Source organism: Amphimedon queenslandica, unplaced genomic scaffold, assembly GCF_000090795.2.
Source record: "Amphimedon queenslandica unplaced genomic scaffold, v1.1 AMPQUscaffold_12773, whole genome shotgun sequence".
Classification (NCBI taxonomy): Eukaryota; Metazoa; Porifera; class Demospongiae; order Haplosclerida; family Niphatidae; genus Amphimedon; species Amphimedon queenslandica.
Window position 1 is genome coordinate 4,403 of NW_003546991.1, and position 17,356 is coordinate 21,758.

The 17,356-nt window shown below is 34.6% G+C and overlaps 7 protein-coding genes across 8 annotated transcripts; 5 read left to right on the plus strand and 2 right to left on the minus strand.

The window, feature by feature from the left end:
* Positions 1-907: 907 nt before the first annotated feature.
* LOC100640087 (GTP-binding protein YPT6-like) lies at positions 908-5,421 on the plus strand. Its single transcript, XM_011408829.2, has 13 exons — positions 908-1,096; positions 1,138-1,234; positions 1,281-1,337; positions 1,389-1,401; positions 1,544-1,637; positions 2,662-2,758; positions 3,037-3,093; positions 3,150-3,162; positions 3,272-3,365; positions 3,418-3,447; positions 3,500-3,625; positions 4,550-4,726; positions 5,241-5,421. Exons 1-13 carry the CDS (start codon positions 1,012-1,014, stop codon positions 5,291-5,293), a joined length of 993 nt encoding a protein of 330 aa, XP_011407131.1. The 5' UTR covers positions 908-1,011; the 3' UTR covers positions 5,294-5,421.
* LOC100640339 (ras-related protein RABD2a-like) lies at positions 5,405-7,233 on the minus strand. The gene is made up of 7 exons (XM_020003029.1): positions 7,073-7,233; positions 6,964-7,024; positions 6,862-6,922; positions 6,596-6,673; positions 6,456-6,542; positions 5,737-5,802; positions 5,405-5,683 (listed from the first exon to the last, which is right to left on the minus strand). Exons 1-7 carry the CDS (start codon positions 7,197-7,199, stop codon positions 5,483-5,485), a joined length of 681 nt encoding a protein of 226 aa, XP_019858588.1. The 5' UTR covers positions 7,200-7,233; the 3' UTR covers positions 5,405-5,482.
* Positions 7,234-7,288: 55 nt separating this feature from the next.
* Positions 7,289-9,139, plus strand: LOC109586814 (uncharacterized). 2 transcript variants are annotated; one of them, XM_020003028.1, is made up of 4 exons: positions 7,289-7,384; positions 7,456-7,580; positions 7,631-7,855; positions 7,918-9,139. In XM_020003028.1, exons 2-4 carry the CDS (start codon positions 7,501-7,503, stop codon positions 9,101-9,103), a joined length of 1,491 nt encoding a protein of 496 aa, XP_019858587.1. In that variant the 5' UTR covers positions 7,289-7,384; positions 7,456-7,500; the 3' UTR covers positions 9,104-9,139. The 2 variants fall into 2 exon arrangements, with proteins under 2 accessions (XP_019858587.1, XP_019858586.1); XM_020003027.1 differs by having other exon boundaries at positions 7,289-7,580.
* Positions 9,129-10,891, minus strand: LOC100640465 (GTP-binding protein ypt2-like). The gene is made up of 8 exons (XM_003390105.2): positions 10,679-10,891; positions 10,547-10,607; positions 10,440-10,500; positions 10,291-10,368; positions 9,655-9,744; positions 9,475-9,540; positions 9,370-9,426; positions 9,129-9,281 (listed from the first exon to the last, which is right to left on the minus strand). The coding sequence occupies exons 1-8, from the start codon at positions 10,851-10,853 to the stop codon at positions 9,192-9,194; spliced, it is 678 nt and encodes a 225-aa protein (XP_003390153.2). The 5' UTR covers positions 10,854-10,891; the 3' UTR covers positions 9,129-9,191.
* Positions 10,892-10,894: 3 nt separating this feature from the next.
* On the plus strand, positions 10,895-13,237 carry LOC100640213 (histidine triad nucleotide-binding protein 1-like). Its single transcript, XM_003390103.3, has 3 exons — positions 10,895-11,054; positions 11,120-11,224; positions 12,969-13,237. Exons 1-3 carry the CDS (start codon positions 10,941-10,943, stop codon positions 13,134-13,136), a joined length of 387 nt encoding a protein of 128 aa, XP_003390151.1. The 5' UTR covers positions 10,895-10,940; the 3' UTR covers positions 13,137-13,237.
* Positions 13,238-13,272: 35 nt separating this feature from the next.
* LOC100640593 (protein FAM214A-like) lies at positions 13,273-15,251 on the plus strand. Its single transcript, XM_011408828.2, has 11 exons — positions 13,273-13,389; positions 13,445-13,692; positions 13,796-13,830; positions 13,884-13,917; positions 13,961-14,041; positions 14,093-14,137; positions 14,277-14,399; positions 14,514-14,582; positions 14,643-14,762; positions 14,913-14,953; positions 15,009-15,251. The coding sequence occupies exons 1-11, from the start codon at positions 13,353-13,355 to the stop codon at positions 15,172-15,174; spliced, it is 999 nt and encodes a 332-aa protein (XP_011407130.2). The 5' UTR covers positions 13,273-13,352; the 3' UTR covers positions 15,175-15,251.
* A 3-nt stretch (positions 15,252-15,254) lies between these two features.
* LOC100640721 (signal recognition particle subunit SRP72-like) lies at positions 15,255-17,311 on the plus strand. Its single transcript, XM_003390107.3, has one exon. It carries the CDS (start codon positions 15,300-15,302, stop codon positions 17,217-17,219), a length of 1,920 nt encoding a protein of 639 aa, XP_003390155.1. The 5' UTR covers positions 15,255-15,299; the 3' UTR covers positions 17,220-17,311.
* Positions 17,312-17,356: the final 45 nt, after the last annotated feature.

Below are 17,356 nucleotides of genomic sequence, written 5' to 3' on the forward strand. Positions count from 1 at the left end.
TTATGTAGAAAATGCACATACATGCACTGTACATGTACATGTACATGTCCATGAATAACAAAATAACAATGCAATACTGTATAGCTCCAAATTTTCGTTCGTAAAAATTTTGTCAAATTTGTCAGGTATTTTTGCTTGATAAAATTTTTAACCGTCGAAGATTTTGTTCCACATGGGTAGTATGTGGATTAATAAAAATTGACAAAAATTAATTTTAACCAGAAATTAAAATTTTGACAAAATTTTTGACTGAGGAAAATTTGGAGCTATATGGTATACTATAGTGTAGCACCGGCAGCAATGCTCTATATTATCTATTTTTTAGAAAGCAAAAAATCCATGGTCGTCAGGAAGAAACGTAAACGTATTACAATGAAAAGACCTGTCACCAAAAAGAAGAAGAATGTATCTATTAATAGCTCCAGAATTCAATCAAGAAATCAATCATCATTAAAAACTGGAAAGAGCGTAACGAATAATTTGAAGAAGTGGGCGGAGAAGAAAAATAAGCTCAAGACTTCGAGAGAATTGCCATCGTATGCACTCAATCGTTTGAGCATATGCTCTTTCTCAATGCCAAAAGATGGAACATTGTTTCCTACACCTGAAAAGAGTGAACAGAAAGAAAGTAGCATCCAGACAACAACGATCACTAAAAATAATCAAAGTCATAGGAAGAAAAAACATTCACCATCTTTTAAAAAATCAGGACAATGCTTTAAACAAGCAAGAAAGGCTGGCCCTTCTATCATTAACCGGAATAAAATACCACTTGACATACTTTCCATCAATCCAAAAATATAATTATATAATTATCTATATATATATCTGTATTATTATATTAATATCTTCATCTGCTTATTTATTCATTATCATTTAAGATCATCATAAACTAAAGACCTTGAGAAAATGAAATCCAAGACTTAATAACGAGCCACTCCTTCATTAAAAGCAACACCCACGTGTCATTAAAAAAAGGTGTGGCTTGCCGCTTGAGGTACTGCAGTCACAATGTCTCTCTCAATGTCTTTACCTCCTCCGACTGGTGACAGTATGAAGTCTATTGAAGGAAAGGTCGTTATATTAGGAGCACAAGGTGAAGAACAATGTATTAACAACTTACTTAATCTGTAATAGGCGTAGGTAAGACTTCACTTGTCGTCAGAAACATGGGAGGTGTGTTTTCTGACAATATCAGCCCAACCATAGGAGCTGCTTTCTTCTCATTACAAGTGTATGTGGCAATATGTACATTAGTGAGTCATCGAGTGTTTTTGTAGGACCCTGGCTGGTTATAGAGTCAAGCTACAAGTATGGGACACTGCAGGACAGGAAAAGTATTTTCCCACGATGGTTTATAATCTAATTATGTTATATTTTATTTATAGATTCAGATCGATTGTTAGTAATAACTATGACATTGATTGATCTCTCACATTTATTTGGTTTTTATTTTTTCTTTTCCCTTTTTGATATCCTTGCTACCCATCCGCTATCTCCCACTCCTCTCTCTCTCTCTCTCTTTCCCTTGTCTATTTTTTAGGCTCCAATGTATTATAGAAAAGCTAATGCTGCTGTTATTGTATATGATGTTAATAATGAGAAATCGTTTCAAGAGGCCAAAGAATGGGTAAAAGGTTAGTAAAATAACAAGTCAAGTAGCATTAAGTGCATTTTACTTTAGAGGTTAAAAGTAGAATTGATTTCCCAATGTGTAAGTACATGTATATTTTATGGCACTATTTGTATATTTGTTCACTCCCACTATTAGCAATTAGTGTTGTTGCTAATAAAATTGATCTATCGGATAGTAATAGACAAGTTACTATGAACAGAGGGGTCACTTTTGCTCATTCCCTTGGAGCAATGTTCACAGAAACATCAGCTGCACAAAACATTGGTAAATAACACTGTTTGTTTTTATTTTCATTTCATAACGATTCATAGGTGTGAAAGAAGCATTTTTAAAAGTTGCTCAAGGGATTATTGAAATATACAATTGTAATTCTCATGCTGCTAGGCCAGAGAGTATCAGGCCACTCAGTGACACTGTGTTATTGTCATCACCTACTGCTAATAATTCTCATCATACTACATATCTCTATCAAACCACATCCATTGGTAAGTGAGAGCTCTTTCTTTCATGCACACACAATTTCTTTCTCTTTTCATTTGCGATGTTTCTCTCTAGATAATGAAGAATGTAAGCCGGAGGAAGATGCACAGTCTAAATCAAAGTGTTTTTGTTGACATGTCATGTTAAATATTTTTATTTTTTTATTTTTAAAAATTAATTCACAGACACAGCATAATAATGACTAAATAAACACTCACATGCTCCTAACCTCTAGTCTAGTCTACACACAATCCACCCACGCAACAAATTAAAACATTACAAAAGGCGGGGCTAGGCTGAGTAACGCCCACTATTGTGCAGAATTCTTGAAAAGCAAATAGGGCGAAATAAGTGCCTGCTATGGCAGCCGCTTCTTCGACTCAGAGCCCCTCTCGACGCCAGAGTTTAACGGTGCCACAGACCGGAGACCGTCTAAAAACCATCGAGGCTAAAGTTGTAATAATAGGAGCTCAAGGCAAGTCCATATAAAGGCTGTAGTGTAGTAGCTTTTATATACAATTCATTGTTTGTTCTACGGGTTGTAGGTGTTGGAAAAACATCACTAGTGGTGAGGAATATGGGTGGAGTGTTTTCTGAGAATGTCAGTCCAACGATTGGTGCTTCTTTCTTTTCCTTACAAATGTATGATGAAATAATAATATTATTAGCAATATTAATAATTATTTTAATATCTGTAATAATTAATTTACCTTTCATTATTGTTGTGTACATTCTGTCATTTTCATCTTGTTATTTCGTTGTAGCTTTATTCAGTGATACATCTTGTGAATTTTTTAAGTTATTTTACAATTTTATTGTATTTATTTATCTGTTTCTTTTTGATATTTCTCTCTCTTTCTCTCCTTGTCTCCCATCTCTCATCAATGTTTGCATCATTTCCTCTTATGCCATTATTAAAGGATTCTTGCTGGATTTAGAATCAAGTTGCAAGTTTGGGATACAGCTGGACAGGAAAGGTTACAATAACAATTATTTTAAAAACTATGATCTTTCCTTTGATTTCATCCCATAGGTTTAGATCAATGGTCAGTACTACAAGCACAGTAAAATGTTATTATTATAAAACATCTTATTTAGCATTAAGTTGCATTGTTGTTGTTTTTGTTTATTGTTGTTTTGGTTGTTGTTTTATAGGCTCCAATGTATTATAGAAAAGCAAATGCAGCAATGATTGTGTATGACATAACTAATGAAAAAACATTCGATGAAGCTAAATTATGGGTCAATGGTAATAGAAACAAGTATTGTCATTTTCATTAATTTTTATTTTATTTTTATAGAAGTACAGAGCAAGGTGGATTTACCAATGGGTAAGTACTTAATTTTTATTAACGTAAATTAATAATATCTGTTTATTATTAGCACTGAGTATTGTTGGCAATAAAACTGATCTATCTAAAAACAGACAAGTATCTATGAACAAAGGTACCACTTTTGCTCATTCTCTTGGAGCAATGTTCACAGAAACATCAGCTGCAGAAAACATTGGTAATTTAGAGGGAAGAGATCAAATGCTTTAATAGTTTGATTGTAAATTAAATATCCAAGTTTCCATAGAGTGTTAAGCTTCTTATAAGCTTGTAAAAAAGCTTGCTAGCACACTTTGTTGGAAACCCTACATATCATGCAAAGTCTCTACAAGAGAATTCTTTATTTTTTTAGCTAATTCCAATGAAAGTCAAATTTTTAAAGTTGCTCAAAAATTGGGCCAAAAACCAATTCTTCATTTTTATAATTTTTTCCTGTTACATATACATGTTTTTACGTTGTGTAGAAAGTTTGAGCTGATTCGAATCATAATTGGATTTTTTTATAATTTTTAAAGTTACTCAAAAATTGGACCAATACAGAGTTGTTAGCTAAATTTTGCCAAAATTAAAAAGAAGAGAATTCTCAAATTTTATAATTTGTCTGGTGCATATACATGTACTTATGTTGTGTAGAAAGTTTGAGCTTTTTCTAATTAAAATTTGATTTTTTATGAATTTTTAAAGTTGCTCCAAAATTGGGCCAAAATCCCTGTACTATAGTACAGGGTCGTTGACCAAATTTCACCAAAATTGAAAAGTAGAGAATTCTCGAATTTTTAAATTTTTCTGGTGCATATACATGTACTTATGTTGTGTAGAAAGTTTGATCTTCTTCCGATTAAAATTTGGTTATTTATGAATTTTTGAAGTTGCTCCAAAATCGGGCCGAAGTCCCTGTACTATAGTACAGGGTTGTTGGCCAAATTTCACCAAAATTGAAAAGAAGAGAATTCTCAATTTTTATAATTTTTTCTGGTGCATATACATGTACTTATGTTGCGTAGAAAGTTTGAACTGATTTTGATCGTAATTTGGTTTATTACTATACTTTATGTCATCTGGTTATCATTCAGTCACTATTTTATGCACTACACTCCTATAGGTGTCAAAGAAGCATTTCTCAAAGTGGCCCAAGGAATAACTGAGCTGTACAATAATAATTTATTAATGTCCACTACAATCAGTAGCTCATTCCCAATCAGTGCAACCACATCACCTCTACCAGTACTAAATGAAAAGGCACTAGCAGACATATACTTATATCAAACAGATTCAATAGGTAATTAGTATTTATTATTGATATTTATTAGTGTTGTGTTGTTTTTGTTGTTGTTGCATGTGAACCAAAAATAGGTAAATGTATTGAATAATTATTTGTAAGTTATGTATGCAGAGAATGGATGCCTTAAGATGTTTTCTGTCAACATCATAAGTTTTTTATGCATGTACGTGTACATGTATTATAATGTACATAATATAAAGTGTACAATTGTGTAGCAGCTAAAATAATGTGTATATTTTAAATATGCTCGAAATTGCTGTAAAGCCTTTAACATTACTGCACCACTTATAGTGTCTTCAATGTACAGCTACAGTGTATATGATATTATGTCCTTCATACTTGCACTGTGAAATCATGTACCACAATATTCTCGTCTGAATGTGTATAGTTAAGTATACACTGCTACTGTATTACGTGTGAACAAGGTGTTAACAAGGAGTGAGAAGGTGTGAACAGCAAAATAAGATGAGAAACATTATAGTAAAATTTTTTGTTTTTATTTTTTTCAAAGGAACAAATAATGATGAAGAAGAGAAAGTTAAGAAGTCATCTTGGTGTTGCTGACATCATTTTTTATTGTTTGTTTTTGTTTCATTTTGTCACACTGCAAACATTCTACGCAAAGCACAACAACATTATAAATATTATGTAAATATATTTCTGCTATCTTTTATTTTTAAAAATATTTGCCACTATAATAATGAGAGTGATGATAATAATAATAATAATAAGGATAATATTATTATATATTATTTAACAGCATGGCTTCTTCTCTTTCGATTTCTTGTCATAGTGTTCTTTTGATAGTACTATCGACTCTATTCTTTCTCTGTGACGACTAACAGATCCACTGTGTGGCTCATTACCAGTTCCTTCATAAGCTGCTGCTGCTTCTAGCCCAGGAGCAAATATATTATGACTGTGTATCAGTGCTTCTCCTATTTTGAAGAATGTCTATATGTATAATAATAGTCACTGCTTTTATCATTAGTATATTATAGTATTACCTTTTTAACGTTGGAGCCTGTTACTGTGCTGGTTAGTATATGATCACAACTTATATTTGTTGCTAACTATAGGAAGCAAAACAATAAGCAAATGAACAACAGTCTACACGATTGCTAGTCCAAGACTATGCTTATAATAACTTAACTCATTGCATCAGTTCTAAAGAATGCAACACAAGATGAAGCTTAAGTCTCGTTTTGTGTAACTGATGTAATGGATGAGGTTATATTATAGATATAGGTTTAAGAATGTGGCTAGTGAGAGTGAAGCCTACTTATCTAAGGGCTTTGTTATTATAGAGATTACACTGCACACTTTTAAGTATGCAGCTAATTTGTGCCCAGAGATAAGTAGGCCTCTAATAATGAATACATTTTGAAATGCTCCAATTAATTGGCATAAAAATATATTTAAAATGAGGGAACCTTTAAAAATACTGTCAGTTAAGGAAAAGGCTAAAATGTAGTGTACATAATATCTAAACCTGGTTTACAGTCGACATTTAAGCATAAGTTGTGTGGACAATCTGACTTTTTTGACGCAAATAACGCTTTGAACTTGACACCAATTTGGCCAAATTTTAATTCTATTTTGTGTTTTATGTCAACTCTGAACCACAACTGTGACAACCCAACCTGAAACCTGTAACTATCATAGCTAAAGTCAAGAGTAGATAATCTTATGCTACAACAATTAAAAGACTCATGTTAACACTTACTGCTTTTGCTAAATCATCAGGCACAGCAGATTCAGGAAGATCACTTTTATTCCCAACTATCACAGCATCTAAATCAGTGAGCCCAAACTAACAGAAAGTATAATAAAATGAGTGAGTGTGTACTATTTACATTTCCTTACATCTGATAACATCTTTATCCAAACAGAAAGCGTTTGAAATGACTTCAATGAAGTTGTATCATACACTAAAATGACTGCCTTTAGCATTGCCAGAGTGTACACAAGGAGTGATTCGTGTGTGCGAGAGATATTGATAACAATAACTGCTGTACTCCATGCCATATTATGATTAAGCCACTACATAAGCTGGCCCATTCACTAACTCATTGCTATTACATTCCATTCCATTCCCCCCTCTCTCTCTCTCACTGATAATAATAACTAACTTGAGTTCCTCTAAAGAACTGCTTTGTGAACGTGTGAAATCGTTCCTGGCCTGCAGTATCCCTAATGCCACTAATAACTAATAAGAGCCTCCCTTTACTTACCATACTCTCAGTTTGACTGTGATGCCCCTCACAGTGACATTAATATCACTGTAATCTATACCTACATTTTGAGAGATGAAACGAGCGGAAGAGCAGGTGCAAAACCTACCAATAGTTGATAGTATGCTTTTAGAAGCTTCTCCGTCGGTGTAGTACTTGATGAGGCTCGTCTTTCCGACCCCAGAGTCTCCTAAAACCAGTATCTTAAAAGTGTGAGTCACTGGAACTTCTGACATTGTTTGTGTGGGCGGCTCAGTAGTCACACCTACTGTGTTTGCAGCTGCGCTCTCAGCTCAGCTAGCGCTCATCAGCAGCGAGCCACACCTCTATTAGTGAACCCATCGCTGTGAATAGCCTCTGTATTTGTGTGTTGTTCATGACTTCATAAGGGAACTGTATATATTCATAGACTGTGGCCTATGTATGTATTTGTTAGTTGTTCGTGTGTATGTGTGGTCACAAGCTTCATTTAACTGACAGAATTTTGTTTAGACTAGCAGTATAGTCCATAGGCACTGGGAGCTAGCATTTCAGAGTATGGTGAACGAGAACGTCGTTATTGCAGTATCAGTGACACTTATACTCTTACTTCTAGCTGCTATTGTTGCTTGCGTATGGTAAGACTATTATGATAAAGACCAATGTATACTTTTTGATATCTTTACAGGTTTTATGTGTGTTGTGGTAGTCAAAGCACAACTGACATATATCAGAGGCAGCATCAATCAACAACAAGGGCTGAACCCAAAACAGCATACCATCCAAAGTACAGCACAGCAAGTTATCCTTATGTTCAGGACATGGAGAGACAAGGGAGACTGACTGACCAGTTAACTTATAATGAGCAGCAAGCTCTTGCTCTCTCACCCATTAGGGTTCAACCTACTGTTAGGTGAGTAGATGTAGCCTATTCTGTGTTCACAGGACTTGATTACATAACTTTCGTTTGTTTAGAAGTGGCAAACTTTTCAAATCTGAACCAGACCTTTCATTTGAAGGTATGAGTAGATTATTAGGAAATAAAAAGCCTCATTATAAACTGAGTGTGCCTGACATGCTTGACAATGAGCTTGAACTGGATGAAACAATGTTTGAAGATACTGACACCACACAATTACTTGATGAAGAGATGGAGAAAGAAGAGGAAGCATCTGGAAATGTGTTGGAAGGCAGTTTTGAGAATGAGGTAGTTGAGAAAAAGCCTAATCTACAAGTAATGGTTTCTCCTGATAATGAAACAGAGAAGAATGATGCAATTCAAGAGAGCACTGGATCACTTGATGTAGTAGAGCCTCCGGTAATATCAATTATTAGCCCAACAAATGTAGATACAGTACAGTTTGTGCCATCACCAATGCAGCAGAAACCTGCAGATTATGAAAACTCAGAAATGGAGCCAAAGCCACTGGAAGTAATGCCTCCAGTAGGAGGGAGAGTGTCACCAGTAGCCAGGAGAAGATCAGGTAGAATTGAGAACACTGCTGAAGTTCTTGAAGAATTGAGCAAAATGTCAGTGAGTTTAAATGTATCAGAGTTACGGGATCATTTCGAGTCACCTTCAAATAGCACAAAATCAGAAAATTCTAATACCAGTCTTACCAAACATAGCCCAACAACAACAGCGACAATGACAACAAAATTGACGGTAGACAGAAACGTTAAGAGTATCTCGCCATTAGTAACAGCTAGCAAGAGGGCCTCTCCACTAGCTGTAATGAGTTTTAAAGCAGAGAAGAGAGGCAGTGTTAATACACTGGAGCCATTCACTGACAGTAGTGATGACGAAGAAGTTGATAGCAAAGACAACAACGAATTTCTACGTGCGCCAGCAATTAAGAAAGACACGACACATCATGATTCATCTGACTCAGATGATTACACTGAGACTGAAGATAGCGAAGATGATGATGAATGTCAGCTCATTCAGCCATTAAAGCCATCAGGAGGGACACAACAACTGACTAGCACTGGACCAGGACCAAAGTCACCTCCAAAGAGAAAGGTAACTCCAGCATCTGGTAACCCGTTTAATCCATCAGGTCTTGGTGGAGCAAGTGGTAGGTACAAACCAGGTTCACAACAAATTGATAAACAATTGACAATAATGGAAGAAGAAGAGGAGGAAGAAGAAGATACATAAAAATGAATATACGTTATACTAATATTAATGACAATAATAATAATATTAAATAATAATAATAATAATAATAGTGATTTTTATATTAATCTCAACAATTACAATTTGAATCTTGCTGTCTGTTTCTTGATGGATCTAATTTAAGATTACTATCTGTCGCAGATGAGTTTTTATTGCTTTTCTATAATATAAAAATCACAATGAAAATTATTATTATTATTTTTATTGATATTATTGTTATTGTTATTATGTAAATAATTTAATATTACTTGATTAGCTGAGGAACTCTGCGTTTTCTTAATTCGCTCGGCCAACTTCATAAAAACCTAAAATATAAATGAAAAATAAAGCATCAGCTTTCCATTGCAACTGACATCAGAAACATTTTGACCAATCTTCGCACTAGCTTCGAAAAAATCGGCTTCATAGTGCTCTGCCAACTATAAAAGTAATGATAACAATTAAGCTAACTATTTATGCACTACATAGATAGTCTTCATTAGTATCAAGAGTGTCATAATTCAGAAAGGGAGCAAGTTTAAATAATTACTTACACGAAGTCCTTCTGCAGTAGTGACAACTCTTTCGTCCTCTGCGTCACATTTATGACCAACTATCACTACACATATGTTGGGCGAAGCATGCTAAAGGAATGAATGTAAACATAACGAGATTATAAGACTATAAGTAGACATGGGCACACTGCTTCCCTCACACATTTAATTATTTTTTAGATTTTACATATTTTTAGGTTTTACAGTCTCTTGCAGTAAATTACAGCACACAATATTAGTCTTACAGTAATTTGTTGTAATTGCAAATACTAAATACATGTAGCTAGAAAATTTGTTGGAGTAAAATTTTGGCGAATATGTCAAATTGAGGTCAATTCGCCAAATTTGTAGTCTCCAATTGGAAAGGGTTCTATAGAAGCATGCAGAGTTAAAACTTCACCAAAATTTCAACCTCCAAACCTCTTTCAAAGTCAATTTGCCAAATTTTAACACTACAAAGTTTCTAGCTATACAGTAGTCAACTTTGTTTGCTAGTTATGCTATACATGAAGAGATGAAACATGCTCATAGTCACAATTGAATACATTAATGTTTGCACATTTTCTCCACTGAATGGCAGTAGACAATGACACATATTAATTACTGTCACTAATAGTATTGGTTAGTATTAATTACTTGTGTTACACTCTCCATCCATGTCGAACAGTTAACAAACGAACTTCTGTTGGTTATATCATACAACAATAAAGCACCCTATGTAATGAATGATAACAGTTTCAAGTAATCAAAATAAACAATAAACAATAATAATGAATGTTTCTTACAGCTGCTCCTCTGAAATAGGCATTGGTTAACGTACGGAATCTCTCTTGACCTGCTGTGTCCCTAACATTAGAATTAAATTCATATTCTTGAGTGGGTGTGTGATTACCATATTTGTAACTTGACTCTTTCTGATCCCATTTTAACTATCTTGGTTTTATAGTCTATACCTAGTACATATTAATAATAATAAGGACCACTAGCTCTTTAACTCTCTCTCATTCACTGATCTACGCCTTACCAACAGTAGACATAAAGTTCGAATGATATTTATCTTCTACAAAGCGGGTCAATAGTGTAGTTTTCCCTACACTGGAGTCTCCTATAACTAGCATCTTGTATATGGAATCAAACGTCTTCTCTTCTCCTCCACCTTGAGCTTCTCCTGTGCTTCTTGTTATCTGGTAACCTGCCATTGATGAATAATGAAACTCAACTGATGCCAGGCCAAACCTACTAGGCGTGGCTATAGTTTTAGGTTTATCTTTGCCAAAGTTTGCAACATGGCATCTGAAGTAGAGAAGGCACAAGGGGCAACTGGTGGTGAGGGTGATACTATTTTTGGTAAAATATTGAAAGGAGAAATACCTTGCAAGTTTATTTATGAAGATGAGCAGGTGAGATAGAAATTCTAAATAATAATAACAGTTATTATTATTAATTACAAATATTCTTTATTTAGTGTGTTGCTTTTGATGATGTATCTCCACAAGGTCCGACTCATTTCTTAGTTATTCCTCGTAAAGCGATATCGAAACTTGATGATGTTACTCGTGACGATGAACAGGTACCAACCATAACATATTTGCAGCATTGAAATTTCGTTTATTTTAACAGTGTTTTAGTTTCACATTAGTCTATTAAGTTAAAGTGTGCTCATTTTAAAAATTATGTGTTAAAGTTTTTGAATTCCTGCTGACGTGCAAAAATAACAAAAATTAATTCTACATGTACTTGTAGATATTGATGCTAAGTTTTGCCCATGTGTTAAAAAAATTGTAAGTATTTTATAATTGCATGCATCGGGAAGACATGAGATATGATGAAAAATTTATTTGTATTACATTTAAATCAAAGCATATTATTGCACATAAGTTATATGCTGTGCCATTGGGATTATTCATTATTGGCTAGGAATGGATTATGATGAACAACTGCTGATATAAATCTGCCATTTTAAGGAGAGAATTCTCAATTTTTGTAATTTTTTGATGCATACAGTACATGATGATTTATTGGCAATAGTAATATTTGCAAATTTACCTCTGGAAAGAAATTGGCGGATTTTATATTGGCGATTTTGTGCCATGTGCCATTGAGCATGCTCAGATTGAAACAAAATGGCGGCTTTTATAGTGGCAATTTCTTCAAAGAACCGCCAATCGCCGATATTTATTCCTTGTCAATAAATCTTTTCGTACGGTATATATGTTTATATGTTGTGTAGAAAGTTTAAGCCAATTCTAATCAAATTTGGAGTTTTTAAAGTTGCTAAAAATTGGGCTAAAGTCCCTGTACTATAGTATTGGATTTTTGGCCAAATTTACCAAAAATGTCAAGGAGAGAATTCAACATTTTAATAACTTTCTCATACATATACATGTTGTGATATTGTGTAGAATGTTTGAACTGATTCCAATCATAATTGGTTTTTTATGAATTTTTAAAGTTGCTAAAAATCAGGCCAAACTGGCCTGTACTATAGTACAGGGTCGTTGGCCAAATTTTGCCAAAAATAAAAAGGAGAGAATTCATCATTTTAATAACTTTTTCTCATGCATATTCATGTTCTTATGTTGTGTAAAAAGTTTGAACTGATTCCAATCAAAATTGGATTTTTATGAATTTTAAATCACTCGAAAATTGGGCCAAAATCCCTGTACTATAGTACAGGGTCGTTGGCCAAATTTCATCAAAATTGACAAGGAGAGAATTTTCCATTTTTATATTTTTATCTGATGCACATACATGTTCTTATGTTGCGTAGAAAGTTTGAACTGATTCCAATCAAAATTGGATTTTTCACAAATTTTTGAGATTACTCCAAAATCGAGCCAAAGTCCCTGTACTATAGTACAGGGTCGTTAGTCAGTTTTCATCAAAGTTGACAAGGAGAGAATATTTAATTTTTACATTTTTTTCTAAACCATATGCATGTTCTTATGTGGTATACAAAGTTTGAGCCAATTCCAATCAAAATTTGATTTGTTATGAATTTAAAAATTACTTTAAAAGCAATAGAGCATTCCTTGTCAGCTCATGAAGTGTGCTGCTGTTTAGCTCACTTAGCATGCTTTTATGGGAAATCCTTGTTCTATGACAGCTAAACTGCTATTTTTAAAGTCAAGCCATGTTTCTGTTTCATGCAAAAAACATATCAAAATGTTATTTTTAATCGAAATTCCTTCAACAAAACATAATTGTAATGTATTTTTTACAAAAGGAGTGTAATTAAATGTACAATTGTAATAAAGTTTTGTAATTGATCCCAGGTCTAGTAATGACATTAATTTTGCTATTTCTTATTTTAGCTGCTGGGGCACATGCTACTAGTTGCAAAGAAAGTTGCTATCGAGATCAAGAATTTGGATAAAGGATATCGAGTGGTCATTAACAATGGGACAGAAGGAGCTCAATCTGTCTATCATTTACATATTCATGTTATTGGAGGAAGGCAAATGGAATGGCCTCCTGGTTAAAAACAATAAAGATTGTAACAATTGTTTGATGTACTGATTTGACTTGATTTGATTTGATTCATGTTATCAATTCCATTATGATTAATTTGTGGGCGTGGTAATTGAATCAGGTGTTTATGACGTAACAGTTGCTAAGCAACTGTTCTATGGTGAAATAGTGAAGGAAAGAATAAAGAAAAGGAGAGAATTATTTCATCATCTCTGGCCGATACGGCTATGCCTACAGTCTCCGTGGATAGAAGAGAAGAGAATGGTAAGACTGACCTTCTCTTTTGTTATAATTATTGTTCCTTAATTCCTATTATCAGGGACAATGAACGAGGAGACTTCGACGAATGGACTAAAACCTCACACCGAGTCATTACTAGGAACCAATGGAGTCGACAGAAGCGAGAGCATAACTCAAGATTTAAAACAGTTGTCCCTAACTACTTCTGTCGATAGTGTAGGGTGTGGTTCAAGCGTTAAACTACGTTCAAGACAAATAATGATTGATAGAATATCGGCAAATGGAGACTCAACCAGTAATTCAAGACTCACCTACTCATCTAGTCCAGTGCGTGTGGTTATTATTGAAATGGGGTTTTTAATTAAGTGTGAATAGTGTGTAGATATGTTGTTATTGTTATTGTTAATTAGTTATTTTTCCTTATTTATAGATACCTTCATTATCGTGTCATCAAGACGTACACAGGTATATATACAATTATTTAGTTTTTTGATTATTTATTTTCATTTATTTGTCAGGTTTAAAAGGAGATCAATGGGTTTCAGTACAAAAGTATGTACAATAGTAGATAATTCTTTGTCTAAATAAAGTGTAGGTCAGTCGTCCTATGCCACCAGTTAGAAGCATGTCTTTACCTGCTGGTGTTCCTAATCTCTGTCTGTTAGGATCTTTTGAAGTTTGTTAACAATTTTTAAGAAGTACATATTACTTATTTTTATGATATTAGGAGTCAGTACTTAATGGAAGATTAGAGCCATGTGGATATGTGGAGGTATTGAAGACAATGAGAGAGAAATAGGAGTAGGGAGAGGGATAATCTGATGTTTATGGGTAGTGTGATTGATAAAGGGAGAGAATGAAATGAGAATTGAAACTATTAAATAGAAAGATATCATTGTTATGGTTGATAGGGGTTTACAGCTGAATTAGGCGCAAGTGGTTCATTCATTCCAAATCATGTGACACTACCAGTCACTACGTCATTCTTTAATCTGTCTGATTCTGGCGATACTTATGGCACATCTCCTTATTTTGTAAGAATGACAAAGCATTAACATATCTATTTTTAGCACAGTAATGTATCTATTTATAGTACAATAATCTAATAATGTATCAAGTTATAAATGGCATTTTTTTATCACTAATAGGGTCACATTGATTTATCTAACATAGGTAGAAGAGGTTATAAAGTACCAAGCAAAGGAACTGTTCAATTGGTATGTAATTATAACAATAATTAATAATAATTTTGCTATTATCATTATTGTTATTATTAGACATTATTTAATCCTAACAAGACTGTTGTCAAGATGTTCATAGTACATTACGATCATTCCGATATGCCCCCGTCATCCAGCACTTTTATAAGACAAAAAACAATTACACAAAATATACAGGTAACTCCATTATTCCTGGGTGTGCTATTGTGCTTTGTCTACGGGCAAGATAGTAGAGTTTTACTGAATTTACTCTACTACATGTATCTATGGAGTGTTGGGAGTGCATGAGTAACTGTTGGTTATCTGTTTATTTATTCCTTATTATAGAAAAGACTACCACCATCATTGCATTACTTAATACATTTAAGGTATTTTTGATATCTAATCTATTACTACTACTATTATCATTATTGTTGCTAATAGATTTATTAGTACAAGATCTAGTAGACACTATTTACATACTGACATTAAGTTGTTGTTTGCAAGGAAGGCTCCAGATATAGACACTGGTACAGCATGTCAGCCATTATTATCGACAATCACTGAGGGACCTACTGATCCTAAATATGGTCCCGTAGCTGAAATTTAGAGAGAAGAAATAATCATATAAATTAAAAGAAGACAGTTTTATATAATAGTGTTAATTGATTTTAATTGCATTAATAATTATTGTTAATTAAATAGAGCCACGCCTACTGTGCACGTGTAAGTAAAATGGCGGCTAACAAAGAAGCATCTCTTTCAAAGTTGTTCACTCAGTTACAGCTCGCTGGGGAAGACGGGGACTATGAATACGGCCTGGAAGTCATCGACGAGATACTTAAACTGTCTCCTCGTGATCCCGACGCCCTAGCTTGTAAGATCGTCTGCTTAATACAAGAATCTGAATTTAGCGAGTCATTGTCACTCATAGAAGAGATTGGAAGTGGCAAGTCTTTCTTGTACGAGAAAGCTTACTGCCTGTACAAAATGGAGCAATACGAGAAGAGTCTACAATGTCTACAGTCTCTACCCCAAGAGGAAAGAAAGTCCCTGCGTGTGCTTGATTTGGAGTCTCAGGTTTATTATCGTTTGGGTAACTACACGAAATCGGCTCAAGGTTTTCAAGAGGGTCTCTCGATAGACGATGGTAACGAGCGTAGTGCTAATATGGTTGCTAGTTTGAGCTATCTCGATAATTCCACTGTTAATAAAGTCCTCTCCGCTTCTCCTGTATCGCCTGTCACTGTAGAACAATGTTTTAATTTAGCTACGGTTTATCTTAACGTTACGAAAGATTACAAAAATGCCGAACAGCTCCTCAGAAAGGCAGAGAAGCTTTGTGAAGAGTCAGACAGCATGGAAGAGGAGGAGATAGAGAGGGATTTGTTGCCGATACGCATCCAGTTGGGGTATGCGTTACAATGTATGGGATCCAATGAAGAAGCCTTGAGTATATACGCTAATGTTTTGAAGTCAAAGCCCACTCCTGTCCACCAGTTGACAGCTGCTAACAACGTCATAGTTATTAATGGAGATAAAGATATATTTGATAGCAAGAAGAAGATAAAAGTGCTAACAAATGAAGCGGCTGTGAAGAAGCTAATGTCACGCCAACTTGAAATCGTTTTATTCAATCGTTGCCTTTTCGCCTTGCGTTTGAACCAGTTGGAGCAATCACGCCAAATCCTCCAAGAAATGAAGACGAGTGTTGCTACACGTGGATCAGAATTATGCATCATAGCTGAGTCAGCTTTACTGTATCGGGACCGTAAACCACAAGAAGCCATCAGCATATTGGAGAGGTATAGCCCAGTGTGTAGCAGCACTGAGCCTCTAGTGTATCTCACACTAGCTCAATTGTATTGGAGTATTGGCAATAGCAGTAAAGCCATTAATGTCCTAGAGGGTATACCTAATGTAGGACAATATTTAGGTATTATATCGATAATAGTTTTAGTACTGAAGAGCGAAGGGAAGATAGAGGAATGCCTCTCACTGTTGGATCAAGTATCAAGTTACTGGAGTCAAATTGATAATGATAATCTCTCGGCTGTATTGTGGGAGATAGCTCAGTTTAAGTTGGAGGCCAGCAGAGAGGAAGATGCTGCTAAATTGCTTCAAGTTTTGAATAAGAAGCAACCGAAAAATCTCAAATATCTCTCGCACCTTATCCGAGCTTATTCTCGCTTCGATACAAAAAGAGCCGAAGAACTTAGCCGGTCTCTGCCCCAGTTGTCATCGTTATCGTCTGATGATGCAGATAAATTGGAACAGATGCCAACATTCCAGCACAGCAGGAGGGCAAGGATTACCACAGCAGCTCCGAATAAGGAAATCAGCGTAAAGGATAAGAAAAAGAAGAAAAAGCGAAAGAAGGTTCTGCCCAAGAATGTCGATTTGACTAAACCGATTGATCCAGAGCGATGGCTACCTTTAAGGGAGAGGTCTTATTATCGTAAATCAAAGAAGAAAGGTCAAGCGTCTTCTGTTGGTCGGGGCACTCAAGGTATGTCTGCTTCAATGGCTGCTACTGCAGCTAAACTTGATGCAAGCAAGACCAAAGATGAAGGAGCTAAAGCTACTGCTTCTCGCCCGGCAAAGCCACCTCAACCACAGAAGAAGCAAAACAAAAAGAAGAAAGGAAGACGTTAATAAAGTTTGAGTTTATTATTATTAGCAATCTTCTTTTTGTAGTTTTAAAAGATCTAAATTCATTGATTGATAATCATTTAAATTAAAAATAATTATTAATAATTATTATTAAAGATGGCGGCTAAACCAGAGATTTC